We start from the raw sequence: 21,854 nt of genomic DNA, 5'->3' as shown, positions 1-21,854 counted from the left end.
CGATGGCTCGGTGGGGACACCGGAGCGGCGAGCGAGAGCGCGGCGGGCGGGCGCGCGGGCGGGCGGGGAGGGGGCGGGGAGGAAGGGGGCGGGCGCGGGGCGGGGGGGTCTGGCCTCTTACTTCATTCTCCTCACAAACCGCCTGGTTTCCTGTACGTACGTCACTGTTCATTCAAAAAAAAGAAGAAAGAAAGAGCCCTCCTCTGAGCCGCCCGACCGCCCCCCTCCGCCCGCTCCCTTCCCTGGTTAAAGGCGCCGCGGCCGGCCCGGAGGCGGCGCGCCCGGCCGGGGACACATGGCGCGCGGGGCCGCGGCTGGGGAGGGCGCGCTCGGAGCGGCCACCCGCCGGAGCCGCTCCGCCCGCAGGGCCCGGCCGGTGGGTGGCGCGGGCGGCGCAGGCCTCCCGCGCGGCCGCGGCGCGGTGGGTGTGCGACCGGCCTCCTCGGGCCTGCGGCGGGCCTGGCGCGCGCTCGGGGGTCGCCGGGGCTCGCGGGGGGCCGGGGGAACGCCCGCGGCCCGGCCGGGGGGAGCCGGGCAGCGGCGCAGCGCAGAGCGGCGGCTGCTGGGCGGTTGCGCCAGGAAAACCAGGGCCGGACAGCCCCGGGAATCGCTGGGTGGCTGCTGACCGTCTGTGCGTGCATGTGTATGCACACGTGTGTGTACTCACACACTCCGGTGGCACCAGAGCTCGGTCGCCTGGGAGAGGAGCGGGGCGGATGCTGACCCCCGAGGAGTGGGACCTCAGCGCTGCCCTGCGGTGAAGGGGGACGGCCGTGCACGTTGAATAAGGAATGCCGGGGAAGCCCCAGGCGTCGTGTTTACTTTCAAGCCGCTTACTCCGTGTCCTCGCCGGACACCGGCACGGTCCCCGGCCCCTGTCCACCTGAGCAGACCTGAGCGACCCCGGCCAGAACAAACTTCCAGGGGAGGGGAGGGGAGGGGAGAGGTTGTTTCGGGGCTTTAAAATAGTTGAGTGCATATTTTTCCTCTGCCCCTACACTTGGGACGCTGGGTCAGGGCTGGCTACTTTAAAGCCCAGTCTTAACTGGGACGGTGGGTTTTTAACGGTCTCCACCTTGCCTGGCGGCCAATCCGAGATGGTCTCACCTTCTCAAGTGATAAACGAGTACGTCTCCACCAGCAAATCCTTGTGCCACAACCAGACGTATTTCTTAATTCACCAGCCTAAATAGCCCCTAAGAGAAAAGGAAAAGAGGACAAACAAGTTGCATGTGTGTAACTATTTTTATCATTAAGAGTCTTTGGCAAATAAAGCACCAAGGAGGGGAAAAGTGTTTAGTAAAAGCACAGCCGCAGGGCTCAAGTACAAACACATAAGCACACTGGGCTTTTGTGGTCATAGAAACATGACCAATGAGTACTACAATGTGTGCGTTCCGACACCATCTTTATTTTTTCTCATTCCTAGTTTAAAATCAAGGCATTTATTCTTAAGAAGAAGAAATAGCACACCACATTATCGTTATTTCTTCACCTGACATATCCCTTCAGCCATCCTGCCAACTTGTCGCATGTAGGAACCCATGCCTTGCTACAATCTGTTATTTGAGGGAATGAAGGGAGGCAGGCATTGCTTCTTGCCCTTCTGGTGGTTGTGAGAGAGTCCCCTTTGACTCAAGGAGAGTGGTGGGGAGGTGGTCTTGCCTGGATGTAGACACTAGGAATTGGTTGATCTGGGATATATGTTCTCATAGAAATAGTAGAAAATATATTAATTCCATAACATCATGGTTTAGTAATCTCATACCCTTGTCTTAAACCTCCCAAATTGCTTAAGAATTCAAAGCCTTTGTACTTCTAATACCCAGCACGTGGGTGAGGAAACCAGAGGAGGGAGCTGGAAAAGAAATTGCACTTGTGCAAGGGAGGCAGCCAGAAGAAAATGGATCCCCTATTCCCAGAGAAGGGACAACTTCCTGACCTTTCTCTTTCTTTGCTCCCATAGTATCACTATATGGGTCTCCTGGACCACTTCCTTCTGTGGTATCTTGGCTATAACCAGCAGCTCAGGACAGATCTGGGTCAGTCCTGGACTGCGTCTGGGCTGAGACTTTCCACACACATGCACCAGGGGGACCTTTCACTTTCCAAGATGGCTTCTATCTCTCAGGACCAGGGGACCACCCTTTGCCAGCTCTGTCTGGTTGGAGTCTACCAGTAGGGTGGCACCAGGGAGAAATAGCAAGATGCAGGGAATAGAGAGTGTATCAAGAGTCTGAAAGGCCTGTTTTCCTTCTTCTTTCTCCAGTATGCCAAACAAAAAGCTATTTTTTTTTTTTTTGGCTAGTTTTCGCCACCTGCTGGTTGATGTTTAGAGCATTATTCAAAAAGTTCTCTTCCAGCATCAGTGTGGATGTTCCCTAAGTTTATGAAATTTTTAAAAGAACATTAATCTAATATGAACACCCTAATGTTTAATATATGTATTAGATCACTACATTTTTATTTAAAATGAGTGAAGAAAGACTTTCAGAGGGAATTGATTACTAATAGAAAGATGAGTTCAAAATATAACCATTTTTGTTATTTTAGGTTAAAAACCATGACCCCAAATGAAGTGGAAAGAAATACATAAATGAAGTGAACTAACTGGAGAAAACTAGAAAACTAGTAGTTCATGTAGCCTGCATTAAAAAAAAAAAAAAATGAACTGCTTAAATAATAGCATCTCACAGGCCTGACAAGCAATTAAATGCTAGCTTCTAATTTCAAGTACCTTCTACATTGTGAACTCTTACGCTGAACAGTGCATGCTCTTTCAGATGCCTTGAATACTTGGTAGCAAGAACTACATAAGCCCCAGTAATAGTGTTCCCAACCTGTTCAGGCTTAGAACCTCCTTCTGCTGTAAATGATCACATCCCAGTTGTCTGCTTTGCACTCTCAAACTCTTCTTGAAATGTAATCAGGAAATGCTTTTGTCAAATCTAAACCAACAAGCCTCAGTTTAACTTAGAAACCCACCAGATTAATTTATGGTGGGTTCTAAACCTCAAAAAAAAAAAAAAGTTAGAATAATTAAACAACAAGCTTTAAAACTAGGCAACAGATTTACAAATAAATCATGCTGTGGTGCAAGTTTAACAGTGGACAAATAATGTTTATTTTTGGTTTGTAAAAGAAAGCATAGGAAATTTACTTGTGATTTTTTTTTCCCTTCCAGATTAATGACTTGGCATTTAAAAGGTGAAATAAACTAAGGGTAGGAAATTGTCTTACATTTTTCAAATGCCTACTCCTGTCCTTGGATTTAAACGGCAGTCATAGAACCATCATATTTAGGCAGAAAAGGTAAAGAATTTACACTTGTGTGTGTGTGTGTGTGTGTGTGTGTGTGTGAGAGAGAGAGAGAGAGAGAGAGAGAGAGAGAGAGAGAGTTTGTGTAACAGCCCAGGAGCATTCTGCTCCTAAGTTACAATCCTTTTTGTTATTTTGAGGCAGAGTCTTGCTAAGTTGTCTAGAATGTGAGATCCTCCTACCTCAGCCTCCTGAGTTGCTGGGATGTCAGGTATGCACCACCATACTTGGCAAAGGATTTGCATTCTTATGTGCAATAACTTTTGTTCTCTTATGCGGTCTATATTTAGCACAATTATCTCCCAGATATTGCTACTGAACTCAATTAGAAAAAAATAATCAAGGTTTTTGTTTGTTTCCTAAGACTACCTTGAGAAAGTCGCACAAACTGGATGGCTTAGAACAGAAATATATATTCTTTCACAGTTCTGGAAACTGTAAGTCCAAAATCAAGGTGTTAGTGAGGCCATGCTCTCTCTGAGACTCTAGGTAGGATCTTCCTGTCTCTTCCTGCCTTCTGGGAGTGGCTGGCAGTTCTTGATGATCCTTAGCTGGCAGCTACATCCCTCCAATCTCTGCCCATCCTGAGATGGCATTCTTCCTGTGTATCTACTTTGGATTCTCACCAGGCTGTCTGCCATATTGGAGGAGGACCCATCCTCAGAACCTCATCTTAACTTGATTGTATCTTTACAGACCCTGAATAAGGTGAAGGACTCCAACATGTTTAGGGGCAAAAATTCAAGTCATATATCTAATGGGGGTATTTTTCAAATTCATGAGGATTGTTTACTCAAAGGCCTGAGGGCTGAGCAATGTTAAAACTGAATTTCAAGGGTTACCATGACCTTTCTAAAAAATCGTGATTTTTGCATTTCTGCTCAGGTCTTCCACTCCTCTGCATGGCATGATCTGGCCAAGCCTGCCCACCCTTCCCTGCCACTTTGCCCTCTCACAGTTAGGTTAACTTATGGTGGTTTCTGGAACATGCCAAGATCTCCAACATCTGTTGACTTCGCACACTGGCTGGTCTTCCTGAAATGCACCCAACCTTTTCACCTGATAAATTAATACTCATTCTTCAGGTCCCAGCTCAAGAACTTCTCTGAGAGAACATCCTTGACTTTCCTGGGCAGCTTTTGGAGTCCACTTGCTGGTAGATGTGGCTTGGTACAGGGACGGGTAACTTAAAAACCACTATCCTGGGTTTGAATCCTGGCTGCACTGCTTGGCAGCTGTGACTTGGGCTAGTTACTAAACCTCTCCATCTGCTCCCTCATTCATAACACAGGGAGATAAAAGTATCACTCATAGAGTTAATGTATAATTTCAGTAATTTAAAACATGTCCAGCACTCAACAGTGATGGGCATCTGTTTTCAATCTATTGTTGATCGAGTGCAATTTCTGGAATGTTTTCTGCACTCGATTTTAAGTTACTTGAAGGCAGGGACCACATTTTTCCTTGGTGGAGTCCCAGACTAGAACAGGGTGCTTGGCATTCAAATACTTCAGTCATAAATTCAGAGGCCTCAAGCCAAAGAAAGAGTGGGGAACTGGTTCCCCTTTCTCCAGCAAAACTTGTAAGCATCTAGTAGAGTTATCAGAGGGATTAAGGAAAGGAGGTGATAGAGAAACAAGAAATGCAATCACCAGGATAAATAACAAATTTCTTGTGCAGAATTGTATCCCCAGTGTCTGGACATCCAGCTCACCATTGTTTTGTGTTTTGGGTACTAGGGACTGAACTCAGGTGTGCTTAACCACCGAGCCACATCCCCACCCCTTTTTATTTTGTATTTTGAAACAGGGTCTCACTAAGTTGCTTAGGGGCTTGCTAAGTTGCTGAGGCTGGCTTTGAAATTGCCGCCTCCTGCCTCAGCCTCCCGAGATGCTGGAATTATGGTTGTATGCCAACGCATCTGGCTCCCCATTGGTATTCAACAAATAGTTAAATAAGTGATATCATATGTCACTTATGAATAAAAATTACTCAAATTTAAAAGTTAAACTTATCAACCAAGGAGTCCAAAAAATCTCTTCTTGATGTGACAGAAAATTCTCTGTTTAAGAGAATACCAAGAATATTAAGGTGTGCTCTTCTTAGTATCAGTCTTGTATCATCTGCTGTTTTTTAGAGCTAGGATGGAATATACAGATATAATGCAAAGTACAAAATATCTATTTTTTGTATCTGAAAAAGTTTACTTAGATTTTACCAAATTCCACATTTCTTGAACTTTTACTCATATACTCTGTATCAGAATCCTACAAACAGAACATGTTTGAAATAACTCAGAATACCAATCATGTACGTACTGAAAATGTCACTTTCTAAAACAAAAAATGATAAAAATCAGGCTTTGTGATAGCTTAGGATGCAAAGTCAACATGACACTATGGAAGATGTTCTTATTAATTAACGTGTCCTCTTAAAAAGATATCTAGGAAAATAAGTTCTCAGATTTGTAAAGCTTGTTCCTCATTTATTTTTTTGTTGTGATTCAGAAATACAAGATATGAAAATTAGGTTACAATTTTGCCACAAAAGCTTCTAAAGTAGCCAACACAAGTTCTAAAATGTATCAAAATAGCCATGTGCTCTTTTTCAATTTAAAAACCACTATAGAGTTGTCACATCAAGCAAGTGTAAAATATAAAAGCAACTATTCTCCTCTTTGAAATATCAAATCCACAGCTACCCTGAACTGTAACGTGAACAGTGATTCCGTCCACAACTGGAAGGTTATGGTCAGCAAGTACTTTTTAAAGCTGAGTTACTAAGAACTAAAGGAAATGAGAAAGATACAAAGCATTTACATCAAAAGTATGAATATTTAAAAGCATCCTCAAGTGAGTAATACACGTTTAAATTAGAACATGATGTAATAAAATTAAATCTGATGACATAATTCAGAAAAAATTATGTACTGACCTCTTCTAGAAAGACAAAAATTACAATTCTTTGAATTGAAGCAACTGTTACCAAAAAGCTCCCATCATCTAAGTATTTAGAAAGTCTCTTAAAGTTTCACTTGCAAGAATCAATAACATCTGGCTTGAAAGATCCAGATAAATAAAACTAAATATATGTACTAATTAATGTAAAGAGACATCATAACCAAATTAAAATTTTATTCTTTTCACTGTGTGAATTATTATTAAATTTTTTTAAAAATATAGAAAATAACTTTTTTTTTTTTTTTTTTTTTTTTTTTTTTTTGTGGTGGTGGGGATCAAACTCAGGGCCCCAGGCATGCCAGGCTCTACCACTGAGTCACAACCCCAGGCCATGATTTTTATTTTTGTAAAAAGAAATAAGAATTGTTTACTATACATTTTTCAATTATGAAGGGTCCTTGAACATATTTTAGAATTTGTATGGCTGCATGTTAATTCTTAATAAATATACTCACAAGTAAATGAAAATAAAATAGAACAACCAAACCCAGAAGAGCAGGCACTTCAGAACTGAAATTCACAGAAGTTGTTGATGGTCACACAGAGTCAACATTTCAACAGAATCATTATTGAACTTCTAGCGCTGGGGGTATAGCTCAGTGGTAGAGATGTTGCGAAGCTCTGGGTTCAATTGCCAGTACCAAAGGGAAAAAAAATTAAAACTTCTGCAGCAGTAAGGAAGATCCACCCACTTTTGGCTACAGCAGATATTGAATCAGTGTGAGTTTTTTTGTTGTTTTGTTGCTGGGGACGGAATCCAGGTTCTCACACGTGCTAAGTAAACACTCTACCACTGAACTACGTCCACAGCCCCTGAATCAATATGATCTTAAAAAAAAAGGGGAAAAAAATTCATAGTTTCCCTAACAATTGGACTGAGGTTTTCTTTCCCTTTTTTGTTTTTTTCCTCTTCTTCCCCTGCGCAGAAAAGTAAGTTGTACAAGAATCAAGCCAAAACAGATTAAGAAGTAGAATTTTCTTTTTAACATTGTCGTGCCTGGGATGAAGTCACAGCCCTGGGGGATGCTGCTTAAATGTCTATAGTCCCTTATCCAAAACTTTTTGGGCCAGATATGTTTCAGAATTCAAACTTTGTGGGATCTTTGAAAGGTACTGTGGGCATGCATTGTCTATTATAGAACTTCCAAAGTCTTGGCAATACCTGGAATCGTACCTATTGCTATTTTTTTGGGCAATACAAAGTGGCATAAACTACATTAATCTCCCATTAGTTCAAGTCAAATTTTGCTAACAAATGAACAGTGGGATAAAATTTAGAAAAAAGAGAAACAAACTTGGTTTCAAAGATTTTGGGATAAGGGAGTGTAAGCCTTAACCATCTCTGACAAAGGTTCATTGCATGGCATTACAATCTCTGCAAATCTGCTCTCATGCCTAGGTTCACACTGGTTTAAGGACAATATCTCACCATAGAATATGGGCTTTAAAATGTGTTAAGGCAGCAGACTCCCTGGAGTAACAGTATTCTCTCTAAGGATAATTTGAAAAAAAAAAAAAGTATGCTGAAATAACTACTTTTAAATAGTTAATTTTATTTAATCAGACACCATCTTGGATTCCATTTTAATACAGATCAGCAGTAGAAGGTGTCAACATTCAAGGAACATTTATATGAGAAGAATAAATTTAAGGACCATCCAGATATTAATGTAATTGTTTTCTGTGAATTAGAAAAATACAGGCATTATTCCATTTTTGTAGCTGTACAATGTGACTCAACATCGTCTGCAAACTTTGGCTATATAAGACTGAAATATCTATGAGACCATTTTGGCATCAACCCACTCCTGTAAACTGTAATGAAGTTATTCCAAGTAACTCATATATTAAATAATAATTTCTCATGTATTTATCAGTGTTTAAAATATGCCATATGCGATCTTGATTAAAAAAAAAAAGACATCATGGAGCCATTAAACATCTTACTGTTTAAAAAACTTAAGTCACTCTAAAGTCAAGAGCTTCAAAAAATCAAAAGAAAAAAAAAAAAAAAAAAAAGGCCTGACTACATTGATCATTTTTGCTTTGTTTTAACAATGAAGAAGTTTTTTCTTCAAGCTGGGTGGAGGTGCATACCTGTAATCCCAGCAACTCAGGAGGCTGAGGCAGGAGAATCGCAAGTTCAAGGCCAGCCTCAGCAACTTGACGAGATCCTGTCTCAAAAAATAAATTAAAAAAAAAAGGGGTGGGGGGACTGGAGATGTAGCTTAGTGGTAGAACACCACTGGGTTCAATTCCCAGTACCACACACACACACATCAAAAAAAAAAAAAAAAAAAAAGGAATAGTAAAAAAGTTTCTTCTTCAAAAGTAGAGGTCTTTTCCCAGTGCAGTGAACTGGAATGTGCTACTATACTTGCAAGGGGGAAGGGATGGACATAACATCAAGAGGAAGGACACTGTCCTGAAGTCAGAGGAGCACGTACAACCAACAAGGGGCAACGGGGAACAGTGGCTGAGACTCCTCAGAGGCACTTGCTGTGGGAATCCACTCCACAGACGACAGATCCTACAACCCAACCCCCCATTCATGGGTGGGGAAGACTTCCAGGGTTCACTAGCTAGAGGTTTGAGTGGGCTTCCTCAACTAAAGGTGGCCTGAAGATCCCGTTCTCGGGGTCAGTGGTGGAGACAGAGAAAACAGGTGCTCGTTTTAGTTCAAAAATGAGAATCTTCAAAATTAGCCATCTTTTTTTCTGAATGAGTACGATCTAAAACAACAATCATCAGCCTTTCCTAAAAGCTACATCTATGCTACAAGGATAAGAAGGTCACACTTTTTAATTGTTTGTTTTAATGAATTCACAAATTAATTTGAAAAGTCGAAAAACTTAGCTGGTCTTTTTTTTTTTTTTTTTAAGCAAAAATATTACAGTGGTATAAGCAAAACTGGAAAGGGAGAGACGGGAAGAACAGCAGACACTCAAATGCACTGGGAGAGGGGACCTCGGGTCACCATGGCTATTGAAGAAACTGTGAACTTTTAAGCTTCTAAGATTTTATTTATCTTCAGAAAACATTTAAGGACGCCGTTTTCCCCATGAATAAAATATGAAAAGGTGCTAAGCATTAGGGTCTAAAGAAGACTGGAAAAGTCTGATCTTACCTCTCGCTCCACTGCCCCCTCCCATCCCCCGTAGCTTCACGGGATCAGAGGGAGAGAGCGCCCACCAGCAGCAGACCCCCGAGCACAGCACAGAGGTCTCCACGACACTGACTCAGTACTTCAGACTCACCGGCAATGAGTAAAACTCATTTTGAGCAAAATACACCAAGTTAAAAAGGAAGCAGAAAAAAAAAAAAAAAAAAAAGCCCCAGAAATCCATAAACTGCCTTTCATGGAAAGTTTTAAAAAGCCCTCAAGACATATTCTTATGTGCCATAAAGTACATTTCTGGACTTGATCTCTATGGGGGAAAACAGAGAATAAATAGAAACAATTGAAGTCATCCCTCGCATTCTGTTCTTTACCCTGTTTACGTGCTATCAGTTCTCACACCACCACCGTGCCACCTCAGAGGCCAGAAACCAAACGCTCCTGGTCCATGTTTGCATAGTGTAACGACATTGTCCGGAATGAACTTCTACCCTCTTGCTTCTGAAGAGCACTGGTCCAACCACATATTCGAAGACAAGACATAGTGTCTGTAGGCCAAAAGGTGGGTCCCGTGTAGCAGCAAGCTGTTCAAATCATTTTTGGAAACAGTCTTTTTCCACAAATCAGTCAGTTTTGTCTGCGATTTCAGATTTTGCTCTTTGCATCATGCAGCGGCGAATTATGCTATCGAAACTTCCCAGGTAAAAGAGAGCAATTGTGCGGAAAAGGCCCATGGTGACCACCTGCAAGGTAGAGAGACCTTTCAGCTCATCCAACAGCATAACACTGCAGTTCATTTCAAGGTATTTAGCTCTCTTGTATGTAGTTTCTAGGACACATTTTCTAATCTGCTCCAAGGATAAGTATAATGAAAATATATAAATGTCAGTAAATCCTGAAGAACAGAATATGTGGGCTCAGTACCACTGTTCAGCACTGAGCCTACCAGAGATGACATTTGTTCAATTAAAAAATTCCAACCATAAAAGGATTAAAATAAGTACTCTTAGTAGAACAGAGCTATAATAGCAAGGGAAGTTCCACTTGGCATCCCAAACCGAGATATGTAATTAAGATTTCTCTGGTTTAAGATCTATCTTCTGAGCACAAGGGAAAGCCCCTGTGCTAGGTGCTGACAAGACTGTGATGAGCAAGATATATCCCTGTCCTCTCTGAGCCTTCCTTTTCGAGATAGGGTCTCACTATGTCTTCCAGAGTGGTCTCGAACTCCTGGGCTCAAGTGATCCTCCTGCCTCAGCCTCCTGGAGCTTATTTGTTAACTAGAAAGATGATCAAGCGAAAAGGCAATTTCTGTTTCAGGGTCGAGGCAGCAACTGCTCGTATCTATTGACCCTCACTCTCTCCACTAGCAGACCCTCACTACAGCCACTCTAAATGGGATCTTGAAAGGACATTAAACTACAAAGAGAAAGAGATGCTTTTGTCTATACAAGGGTTCAACATATTGGCTTTCCAGGTACCCTATTTTTCCAGAAAGCTATGGCCAGAGGCAAATGAAGTGAAAGTTCAACAAAGAAAGATGCTATCATATGATACAGGAAGAGGGGACCCAACACAAGAGGCAGAGGGATTGTCCCGTGACCACCAAGGAGCGGGCAGCCAGGCATCAGCTCTGCACCAGGCAAGGGGCAACTGGTCTGGCCTGCAAGGTCCGTGCTCACAGGAAGAATTCCTTCCTGATCCAATAGCGGGTATTTCTAACATCTCAAGAGAAGATGAAGATGAGGTGAGAGGAGAATGGAACAGTGAATTCACAAGTGTTCAGAAATACATTTAAAAAGCAAACAAATAATTTTAGGGAAAACAAGAAGTTGTGCTTTTTTTTTCAACAAATAATCATCAAACATGACACACACAGTGACATTCAGCTGTAAAAGGCATCTAAACAGTCACCAAAATGATCTTCCCAAATAGGGATCTAACCAAGATGACAATAAAACAAAAGGACAATATAAGTAATATCACAAAATGAGGGTGGGGAGAGGATGGCGTGGGGGAGAGCCAAGTGCTTGCCTTTCGTCCTGGGAGGCAATAACATGACATGTCAACCCTGAAAGAGTTTTTCCAGGGGAACAGGAGAGCTTCTGGTGAAGGGGGGTGCTGTGGAGGTACTGGGTGGGGTGCAAGGGAAGGTCCCTGATCTCCTTAGCAGCCCTTGGAAATCACGCGATTCTCTGAACTCGAGCAAGGACAACTTGCAAAAGCACAAAAACCAAAGGAAAGCTGGCAGAGGCCAAACCAGGAAAGCAGTAAAATGATCACTCGTGGACAGGGACTCTGGGGAGGATGAAAATTGCAGACCAGGGCAGTTTTAGGGCAGTGTAATTATTCTGCATGACCCTGTGTTGTTAGATAGATGACATTATGCATTTGTCAAAACCCACAGCAGTGCACATCACTGATAATAAACCCTAGCCTCAACTGTAGACTTGAATTTCGAATAATGTGTCAATGTTGGTTCAAGGCACCAGGCTAATGCAAGATGTTAGGGAAACTCTGGAGGAGAGGTGGGGTGGGGGTCGGGGTATATGGGAACTCTACCTCAAATTTTCTATAAACCTAAAACTATTCTAAAAAATAGTTACATACACACACACACACACACACACACACACACACATACACCTATATAGTGGTCCATTATATGTATGTAAATATACATATTTACACATTTTTAAATCTCAAGAAAAAGCAATTATGAGACAGTCTAACAAAGCGTTGAAGATGTGACCTGAAGGAAGATTAAACATTGGCTAGACAAAGGAAAGCTGGGGATGAGGGACATAAAGAAAATTCCAGAAAGAGAAAGAAGGGTAGGAGAAGGAAGAGAAAGAGCCAGAAAGGTCAGCGGGCCAGCAGGTCAGAGGACTTGCTACATGTGCTAGAATTTAAGCTTCATCTGGGTGGTAATGGGGAGCCACGGAAGGTTTTATACAAGAGTCATCTGCCACTTAGAAAAGCAGTCCGTGCTGGGAACAGTGGCACACACCTATAATCCCAGCAACTCGGAGGCTAAGGCAGGATCTCGTTCAAGGCCAGGCTCAGCAACTCAGTGAGACTGTCTCACAATAAAAAAATTTAAAAAGGGCTGTGGATGTGGCACAGTGGTAGAGCACCCCCAGGTTCATCTCCAGTACTATAAAAGAGAAAGGAAAAGAAAAGAAGACTGAATGCAGGCACCCTGAGGTTAGAGAGGTTGCCTTACATCTGATTCTCCAAAGCAAACAGCACCAGCATGCTCATCAATAAATAACCTCTGTGTGTCTTGGACAATACTATAAATGCCGTAACGATAGGGAATTCTTTTAACCCTCCCCTCACATCTCCTTCAGAAGCTTGGATACCGGTAACCTGACTTAGCTGGAAAAGGTATCATAGTCTAATAGTTCATTATGCTGTACATAAGGCCACTGGTAAACTAGATAGAGAATTCCCTTTTTCCAAACTCTTTGAAGCAAGACTTTTCTTAGGTGAAAACCCAGATTAACATCCCAATAGTAGAGACAGTGCTTCATCTGTTTGCAGGGCTCAGCACCAAAAATTTCTTCCCAGTCTACATTCCCTAGGTTATATCCTTAACCTACTCCCTATTTACTTATTGCTAGCAGAGGAAGGGAGAAAATTCAACTGCTCAATAAAAAATTTTCACATTCCCAAATACAGTACTAGTCTACTCTTAGCCTTTTCCCATGGAGGTCTGACACAGGGCAGTGTCTACCTTGTCCTTCTGTCCGTCTGTCTGTCTGATCAAGGCAGAGCTTACCTGTTGGAGTCCTTCAGTGATAGAAGTTACTGGAGCCATCCCACAGGTCAGGGCTGAGAGCATGTACCCATCTGAGCCGATGGAACTATTAAAATTTCCTTGCTAAAAAAGAGAAGGAAGAGGACAGAGAGAGAGGGATCCACTGTAAGCTGAAAGGAATCAATTCAACATATCAGCAGCAACGAGGTATGTTTTTCACTTTAGGTGGGATAGAATGGTAACAAGGCAAACATTAGAACTCGGACACTTGTCCTTGGCTGATGGGCAGCTCTCGAAATGTGAGTTCACAGAGCCCTGGAAGCCCTAAGCTCAAGGAAAAAAATGACCGTCATAATACTAAGGCATTCACTGCCTTGTCAAACCACAGTGACATGTGCACTAATAGGCAAGCCGACTGCGCCATTAACTCCATCAGTGTTCTCACCAAACTAGACTAAAAATCACTGTCACTACCTTTGCCACATGCATTTGCAATAATAAATACACAAAGAAAACACAACTTTAAAAAATCTTTAAAAATTTCTTAAATGTCCATTTTACTTAAAAAAGCCCTTGGTAAGAGAGAAAAGTTAATCATTTTATAAAATCACAACCCTTGAAGACATGTCTCCTCAATACAGTAGCCCCCTTTATCCCCAGCTTCAGTCAACCAAGGCCTGAAAAGATTACATAGAAAATTCCAGAAATAAACAATTCATGAGTTTCAAGTTGCACACGGCTCTGAATAGCACAATGGAATCTCATGTCGTCCCCCTCTGTCCCACCCTGGCCATGAATTATTTCTTTATCCAGCATATCTGAAACCAAATTCATAAATTACCTTATTTTATAGTTTAACTGTGTGGTTCATTGATGCCGTTTTCAATTTCACATTGTAGCTAACCTTTAAGAAGTGACCATTTGTTGCGTTTGGGTTTAATTCCAAAGGAATAAAAATATATCCATAATTACATACACAAAGACAACTTATATAAGTTTTCCTACATACATGTGGAGAAAAAACAGTATGTAGAGGGTTTGCAGATTCAGGCATCCCTGAGATCCCTCGTGGATGGGGTGGGGGGTGCTATATTACTCTGTTGATAAGTGAGAAACTGGCACCAAGTGCCTCTGCCGCACTTGAATGCTAAGCCTGTGCAACTGCTTGGGGCTGAACCTGCTGCCCTCCCAGGAACACTGTTTTCATATGAAAGCATCGAGCACCATGACAGGCAGGGAGAGGGAGCAGATGAGCAGAGAGAACCATGTGAGCCTGTCGCTTGGAGGAAAACAACTTGGTGTATTCGTGGGTAACGTGAAAATCTGAGCTTTCAAGGAAAAGTTCAGATATGCAAAAACTTAGTCTGCCATCTTGAGACTGTCAGCTTCTCAACACATACTTTTATGGTAAGATCAGCAGTGATATTGAGGAATGTGATTTTTTGATAACTCAGTGAACCCATATTTTCCAAATGACTAATTCCTGATACCAAATCATGAATGAGTAAAAGATCCATTCAAAGTGCAAAAGAGACCCACAGATTTTAATGTCACAGAGAACAAAAAGTTCATTGATGTGGTTTCCAATTTCACATTGTAGCTAACCTTTAAGGAATGACCACTTGCTCAGTTTGGATTTTAATATCAGAAGAAAAAAATGATATCCAAAGTTATCTAAAAAGTCCTACAAGATACATCTTCCTCTTCTGACTACATAGCCGTATGTGGTCTGATTTTCTTCATCTGCTTCAACCAAAAAAAAATACTACAATAGACTGACCACAGAAATGGACAAGAGAATCCAGCTGACCTCTATTATGCAGCCCTTAAAGAGACCGGATGAAAATATAAAACAATGCCACTCTTCTTGTATTTTTGTTTTGAAAATAATTATTTTTTTTTGTAAAATATGTCACATTAAAATACAATGGATTATTTTTAAAGAATTCATAACTAATTTTTTAAAACTATGGCTTCAATTTCTAATATGGCAACTCTTGATAAGTATAACCCAGGTAACTAAAAGTTCTCTAGGGTTGTCAATAACTAACAAGAATGTAAGGTAGTTGAGAGAAGGAAAAATTTGAAAAACTACCTCATGAAATGAATCCTGCCCAAACAGGAAGAACGCTTCAGGATTATGAAGAACCTAGAGTCTGTTTGCTTTGACTTGAGATGAGCTTGGGGGAAAAAAAATCCCATCTGAGCCACTTGTACCCTCTCCTGTGCTTTTTAAGGCAACCTAGGCAAAGCTGCTCACACCTGTATATATTTTAACAGAGGTCGGTATTTCTTTCATTCCCGTCAGCTCAGCCCCGCGCAGCAGTACTGTGCTATTTTGAGGCTGCACCACACTGTGCTAACACCTTCACTCCAATGGTCCTAAAGATGTTTCAAAGCCACTGTGGGCCTGCGGATCACAGGCAGACCTCAGAAAGGTACATTTTTCTGCATGTGGGTCAATAGGAATGTTGCTAAAAGGTATGTGGCACATGGGTTGTGGTTCCACAAAACGGCACATGATTTCTGATGATACCATTTTTGATTATCCAAAAACTCAGTAGCTGAGAAAGCACATGGGCTGGGACACCTGGAGGAGGGGCCCAGCAGGCTGGCTGCACTTTCATATGAGTTATCTTTTGGGAAAATGATACTCGGAAACAGCAAGGGAAAAGAATCAATCACCCTGTCAATAAAGTCCCTAAATTAATCTAAAAACTGAAAATTCTGAGGGAAAGAAGAAGAAAGAAGAGAATAAGTTGCATATTGGATTTAAACCACATGGACGAGTCTCATTTGAAGAACACGAGTTCCAGACACTGTTCCTAAGGTTAAGGTATATAACATATAATAAAGTGTCTAGGGAAGAGAAGTAGAGTCTGATATTAGACACGATGAATCTGACCACAGAGTTAAAATAATATTTCTTTTGAAATAAATCCTTGAATATATATCTCCAGAAATATAGTATAACTACAAATAGTACAGAAAACAAACAAGGATTTTACTTACTATGGCATCTTTAACAATTTGTTTGGCCACCTGTTCTGGCTTGCAAACAGATGTGGTCTCTGAAATCAGTCGAGTCTCCAAAGGCTAAAAGTGAAAAATATGTTTGTATCAATGCCATTATTGACCATTACATTAAAAATAAGGCAATCTTATAGCACCCCAATTTGTAAGTAATTGTGATTATGTACCTTCAAACAGAGTCCTAATTTTAGAATAAAGTCTATCTGGATTCTAAACCAGCTTCTACTCGGTCACTGTGGAACATTCAGCCCAGCTGCTAAGGCAGACAAGAAGGCCCCTGCACTATCTATAGGATGTATGTGGTCTCGGCTTCAATGAGGACTTCCGACTCCTCACTGCTGGCTGGATACCTGACCCTATGTCCTGGGAAAATCTGCACCCATTTCTAACCATACTCCCAGGCCAGCAGATGACTGACACCTGGGGACAGAACTGAGGCCCTGGACAGGGACAGTCCCAACCCAGCCCCTGGTCAAGAATTGCAGGTGTTTCTTAAAGGAACTGCATTAGCAGCAAAGAGACAGGATGCTGAAAGAGGACCCATTCATGAGACAACACTGAGTGGCCCAGAGTTTGGTGAAGTGCTATTCCAAGGCTGGGGTTTCAAATCCCAAATCCTGGCCTCTGGTTCTTCAAAAGGTGGCTCAAGGCCCTCTTAAATCTTATTTCAAAATGCCTTTCCTGAATCCTCAACTGGCAGTAATCTTGTCTTTGAACATTTCTGCCTTCACATATATTATACTGACTTCTGCACTTACATTTGATCTCCTAAGCAGCTTATGATAAGAAGAATCTTTTTTCCCCACATTTATCTTGGGCTCTTCTTGTGGCACTTCACACACACGTGTTAAAAATTCTTTAAAAATTCTTTAGAAGGGCGTTTCAAACTAAAGCCTTAATCTTTAGGAAGCTGCCTATTTTACTTACCTTGTAGACTTAGGAAAATAAAATAAGAGCCAAAACATATTTTCTTAAAATAGAAAGCAAAGCAATTCATAAAAGTCAGGATGAACCTGACAGGTTCTTGATGAACATGAATGAAGAGAAAGGCCCCTTTGAAGGGGCCACCATTCCTTCTTCCAACCACCAGATTGACACAACCAAGCCAGATGCACATGAGATTTAAAGGTGCTATGTCGCCCCCTAAAGGGTCCACAGATCAATGCAGAATTGGATTTACCTGAACTCAGCCCAGTATTTTATAGGAAGAAAAACCCTGACTTAACACAAAATCAAATCTTAGGGAAGTCACCACGCTGTGTCGGCTCTGACTTCAGACTAAGAGACTGTAGACCAAATGCCGAAGATCTGCTTAGCAGGCCTCTGCTTATTCCAAGGCAGGACATTTGGCTTAAATTTACTTCTTTGAAACAGTAGTAATTTTAAAAAATGCAGAGCCAAAGAGAAAAGAACGGTGGGAAAAAGCTTCTAAATCATAAACATCTTTTTTTTTTTTAAAGAGAGAGAGAGAGAATTTTTTAATATTTATTTTTTAGTTTTCGGCGGACACAACATCTTTGTTTGTATGTGGTGCTGAAGATTGAACCCGGGCCGCACGCATGCCAGGCGAGCGCGCTACAGCTTGAGCCACATCCTCAGCCCCATAAACATCTTTTTTTGCAAATATACAGAATATGAAATATAAGTACCAATTTTCATGCTGTAGAGATTCCTATTTACTGAAAATTACTACAAAGAGGAAAACAAAAATCTAAAAAATAAAATGAAAAAAATCTAAAGATAAGATCACCCTCAATTTGAGGTGGTAAATCCTTTCCTACCACCTTATTTATTTATTTTGGTATGGGGGGTTGAACCCTGGCGTGCTTAACCACTGAGTCATATCCAAAGCCCTTTCTATTTTTTATTTTGAGACAGGGTCTCACTAAGTTGCTTAGGGCTGAGGTTGGCCTTGAACTTGTGATCCTCCTGCCTTAGCCTCTGGAGTCACTGGGATTTTGGACTCAGAGAATGACTGACTACCACATGTCACCATTCAGGGAAGCTATGAGGCACCTTGCTGGAAACAGAAAAAATCAAGCAAAGGGTGGCACTGAATGGTGAGTGCCCAGACTCCTGCCTTGCTTGGGTCTCACAATGCAGAGAGCTGGTTTTCTGATTCCTCACTGGGGAAACTGATCCAGCCATGGGAAAGGACAGCCGATGAGGACATAAGGGGATCCTCAAAAAGAGCCAGTTCTCCCTTCTGGCCCTGCAGGGATGTGGGAAGACAGAAGCCAGAGCCCTACAGCTGGCTTAAATGTGGATGACCATGGATGGCCAGACCTCTGAGTCTGAGGAATGCCTAAAACAGCAGCAGTAACAATGACCAGAGAAACTTGGAGAAAACAGATAACTGATACAGACGGCAATTAAAATTTAAAAAGAAGGAAATAAAAAACCACCTTCTGGGCGCTGTGGCACACCCCTGTTAATCTCAGTCACCAGAGAGGCTGAAGCAAAGGATCACAAGTTGGAGCAACTTAGCAAGATCCTGTCTCAAAATTAACATAGAGAAGGGCTGGGGACACAGAGCACCTCAGGGTTCAATCCCCAATACCATGCACAAACACACTCGAGAAAAGAAAACAGAACGCCAAACAATCACAAAAATAAAACAAGACCAAAACCCGGGAAAGAATATCCTCAGAAATGAAATATGAAATCCAGGAAGGAGGACAAGCTATACATGTTTTTATTAGAGCATTATAGTCATACGTGAGAGTGGGGTTCATTTTGACATGTAAAATATTCAAAGAAAAAAGCTGGAAAAATGTTTACATATGACAGCATAAATAAAAATTTCAACAGAAAAGTTGAAAAAGAAAAAAAAAGAGAAAAATAGGGGACGAGTCCAGAAAGTTCAACATCTGAGTAACAGAAGCTCCAGAAAGAACACTCAAAATACTTTGGATGGAAAGAAATTATCAAAAAAGTAATATTAAAAAAATGTTCCAGAACTGAAGTGCATGAGTTGTCAGAATAAAAGGGCTCATTTGAGTGTCTAGCATATAAAATGAGAACACTCTGCATCAAAATACATTAAGTGAAGATAAAAAGGGACAAAAAGCTTCCAAAAATAAACCAAAAAAAAAAAAAACAAAACCGATTCTATGCAAAGGGTTGGGCTATCGTGATGCCGGCTCGAAGTCAGTGGAGAAATGCCCCCCAAATCAGAGGGGGCTTCACTTCCAACCTAGAATTCTGTGCCCCACAGGACAACCACAGGGCAATCAGGGAAAAGGGAAGCATTTTCAGACACCCAGGTTCTAAGCATGGGTGACAGGTGACATCGGATGTGCCCTTCTAAATCGGGCAGGTAAACTACGGCAGCAATAAAATGGAAATCCTGAGATCCAACAAAGGAAGGGACAGGAACCTGCAGGGATATAAAGAGCAGAGGAGTGGAGACCTGCAGGTCTGGATCAGGCCAGAGGAGGCGGCCCAGGAGGAACGTCTTCATGGAAAACAGAATGAAAAGAACAGAAAACCCAGTTTGGGATCAAAAGGAGTCTTTTAGTTCTGAGACTGAATCACTTCACACACACACACACACACACACACACACACACACACACACACAAAGTCAAGAGAGGAAAAGGCCAGAAAGGAAATGTCATTTTAGAAATGCTCAGGTGTGAATACTATTTATAAAGTCACATGAATATAGACACTGATCTGATTTAACCAAATTACCCAGGGAGAACACAGGAGGGGGGAATAGATCGGGGTCTTAGATCATATCTTCCACGGCAGAAAACCAATACATGATCTCTAAATCTTAAAAATAAATAAATGAATAAATAAATGAATAAGCGGATGCAGCGTAGACGTGTTGATGAATGAGTGAAGCCCAAGGAGAGGGCATCGGGAGTGGGCGACAGAAGGCAGAGACTCATGTGGAGTGACGGGTGTCACAGGACGGGCCACCCTGACACATGTTAGGAAGGAGGTGGCCGTGAGAACAAGCCAAGAGGAAGCTTCCTCTGGAGAACCCCGGCAGGACCTCAGGCCCTGGATCAGCACTCTACCCCCAGCACACCCCATGGACACTGGTGGCTGACCACGAGCTGGAGCGAAAGAGTGGAAAATCAGGAAAAAAAAGAGGCTTATGACGCTGAAGATGGGGCCGCCACAGCCGGGCACACTGACCTTCGTTTTGTTCTCCTCGGCGAAGCCGGGGGTGTCGGTGTCAGGTGGGTAGGCCACGGTGACGTACACGTTGTACGGCTTCACCTGCGACAGAGAAGCAAGGGTCACACCTAGGTCAAGGGCACTCCATCTTGCATCCTGCTCCACTGACCCGCCTTGGGTGCCCCGATGTTCGTTCAGGAAGTGGTCAGAGCAACAGGGTGACTCTGTAAGGGAAACCACCTGCCCTCTCACCTGGCCCTGATAACCAGCAGCTCTGGGGGCAAGGGTCTGTACCGTCAGAATCTCTTTGCTATGATTCTGTTTGCTACTGGCTCACTTTTTTGGTCACCTTTTGGTTTTGGAAGCAGAGGTCGCCTAGACTGCAAATCTTAAGGAGAGGGAAATTGCCAACACTGCTGCCGACTGCGGAGCCCCCAGGAGTCCGCCAGGGTCCCCCTCTTATCACGCCGCCCATTTCTCCCAGGTTCTCTCAGTGAAGCACAGTTCTGAAGTCAAACCTGGGGGTCTGCAAGGGTCAGGAGAAGCAGAGGTCCTTGGCTGGCCATTCTAGAATGCGTGGCAGGGAAAAGATGCCTCTGTTGGTTCTGTTCCAGCGCCACCAGGAGGGCGTGAGAGAGCTCATCCTCCCAGCCCAGCTAGGCTCAGAAATGGCTCTGGATGGGGGCCAGGCCACGAGGTTGATGAGCAAGCAATTTCTCTTCCACTTGTTTTTGAGACAGTGACTTAAAAAAAAAAAAAAACTTGTCTCCCACGGCCTTGCCCTCTGCTGTGCATGGACCAAGGAAAAACAGCACAAAAAAGCCAATAAGAGGAAATTAGAGAGCTCTTATAAAGACTGACCCTGGATGCTTAGGCTGGTCATTTCTGTGCATCTTTCTGCCCCTGCCCCACAATAAGTAAGGATCATAAACTAACATAAGACAGTATTTCAAAGTAGAGTCTCAGACTCAAGGCTATGGTTGCAGTGGTTAAACAGAGCTTTTTGGAACATCTTCTCATGGGGTGGGACCATAGATTGTTGGGGCTGAGAGAAACCAAGCCAATCCCCTTTGGGGCTGGTATCCTCTCTATAATTATCAAGCCAAATGACTCTCCCAGTCAAAGGCTGGATATTTCCATGGCTAGCAACTTAACCGTTTATGCAGGCTTTATTTAATTATCTAACAAATACCTACTGAATTCCTACCATGGGCCAATATTGTTCCTAGAATGCAGCATACAGCCTTGAACTAGCTAACTAATCCCTGTCCTTGTGGAGCTTCTGGTCTCCTGAAACTCTTGGTCACCTGATTTACTAAGAGCAGAAAGCTGAATATACCCTTCTTGAACTACTGACCTCATAGCAATCAGCAAAGGCAATGAGGGTTGTCTGGGTTCACTTGTTCTTGGTTAGACAAGTCCGACCCCCTGAGATCACCACTTTCTAAGAATGTAGGAGCCACTCACTAAGGTCCTGCTTAGGTAGCCACTGCCTGCTTCTCCTGGTCCCTCTGCCCTCCCACTGTGC

General features: G+C 42.5%; 1 protein-coding gene across 2 annotated transcripts in view; it reads right to left on the bottom strand.

Annotated features, from left to right (window-relative positions):
* Positions 1-1,119: 1,119 nt before the first annotated feature.
* Kdsr (3-ketodihydrosphingosine reductase) overlaps positions 1,120-21,854 on the bottom strand; it is a 37,649-nt gene continuing 16,914 nt past the window's right edge. Inside the window, exons 7-10 of one of the 2 annotated variants that reach the window (XM_076837258.1) lie at positions 20,345-20,428; positions 16,172-16,255; positions 13,181-13,282; positions 1,120-1,196 (exon numbers count right to left, since the gene is read on the bottom strand). In XM_076837258.1, coding sequence (XP_076693373.1) covers positions 1,173-1,196; positions 13,181-13,282; positions 16,172-16,255; positions 20,345-20,428 — 294 coding nt within the window. In that variant the 3' untranslated portion in view covers positions 1,120-1,172. Of the gene's footprint in view, positions 1,197-9,280; positions 10,140-13,180; positions 13,283-16,171; positions 16,256-20,344; positions 20,429-21,854 lie in introns of those variants that run through there. The other variant, XM_076837257.1, reaches the window with a different exon arrangement.

The sequence above is a fragment of the Callospermophilus lateralis genome, chromosome 17 (genome assembly GCF_048772815.1).
Source record: "Callospermophilus lateralis isolate mCalLat2 chromosome 17, mCalLat2.hap1, whole genome shotgun sequence".
NCBI classification, from domain to species: domain Eukaryota; kingdom Metazoa; phylum Chordata; class Mammalia; order Rodentia; family Sciuridae; genus Callospermophilus; species Callospermophilus lateralis.
This window is presented reverse-complemented; position numbering and strand designations above follow the sequence as displayed.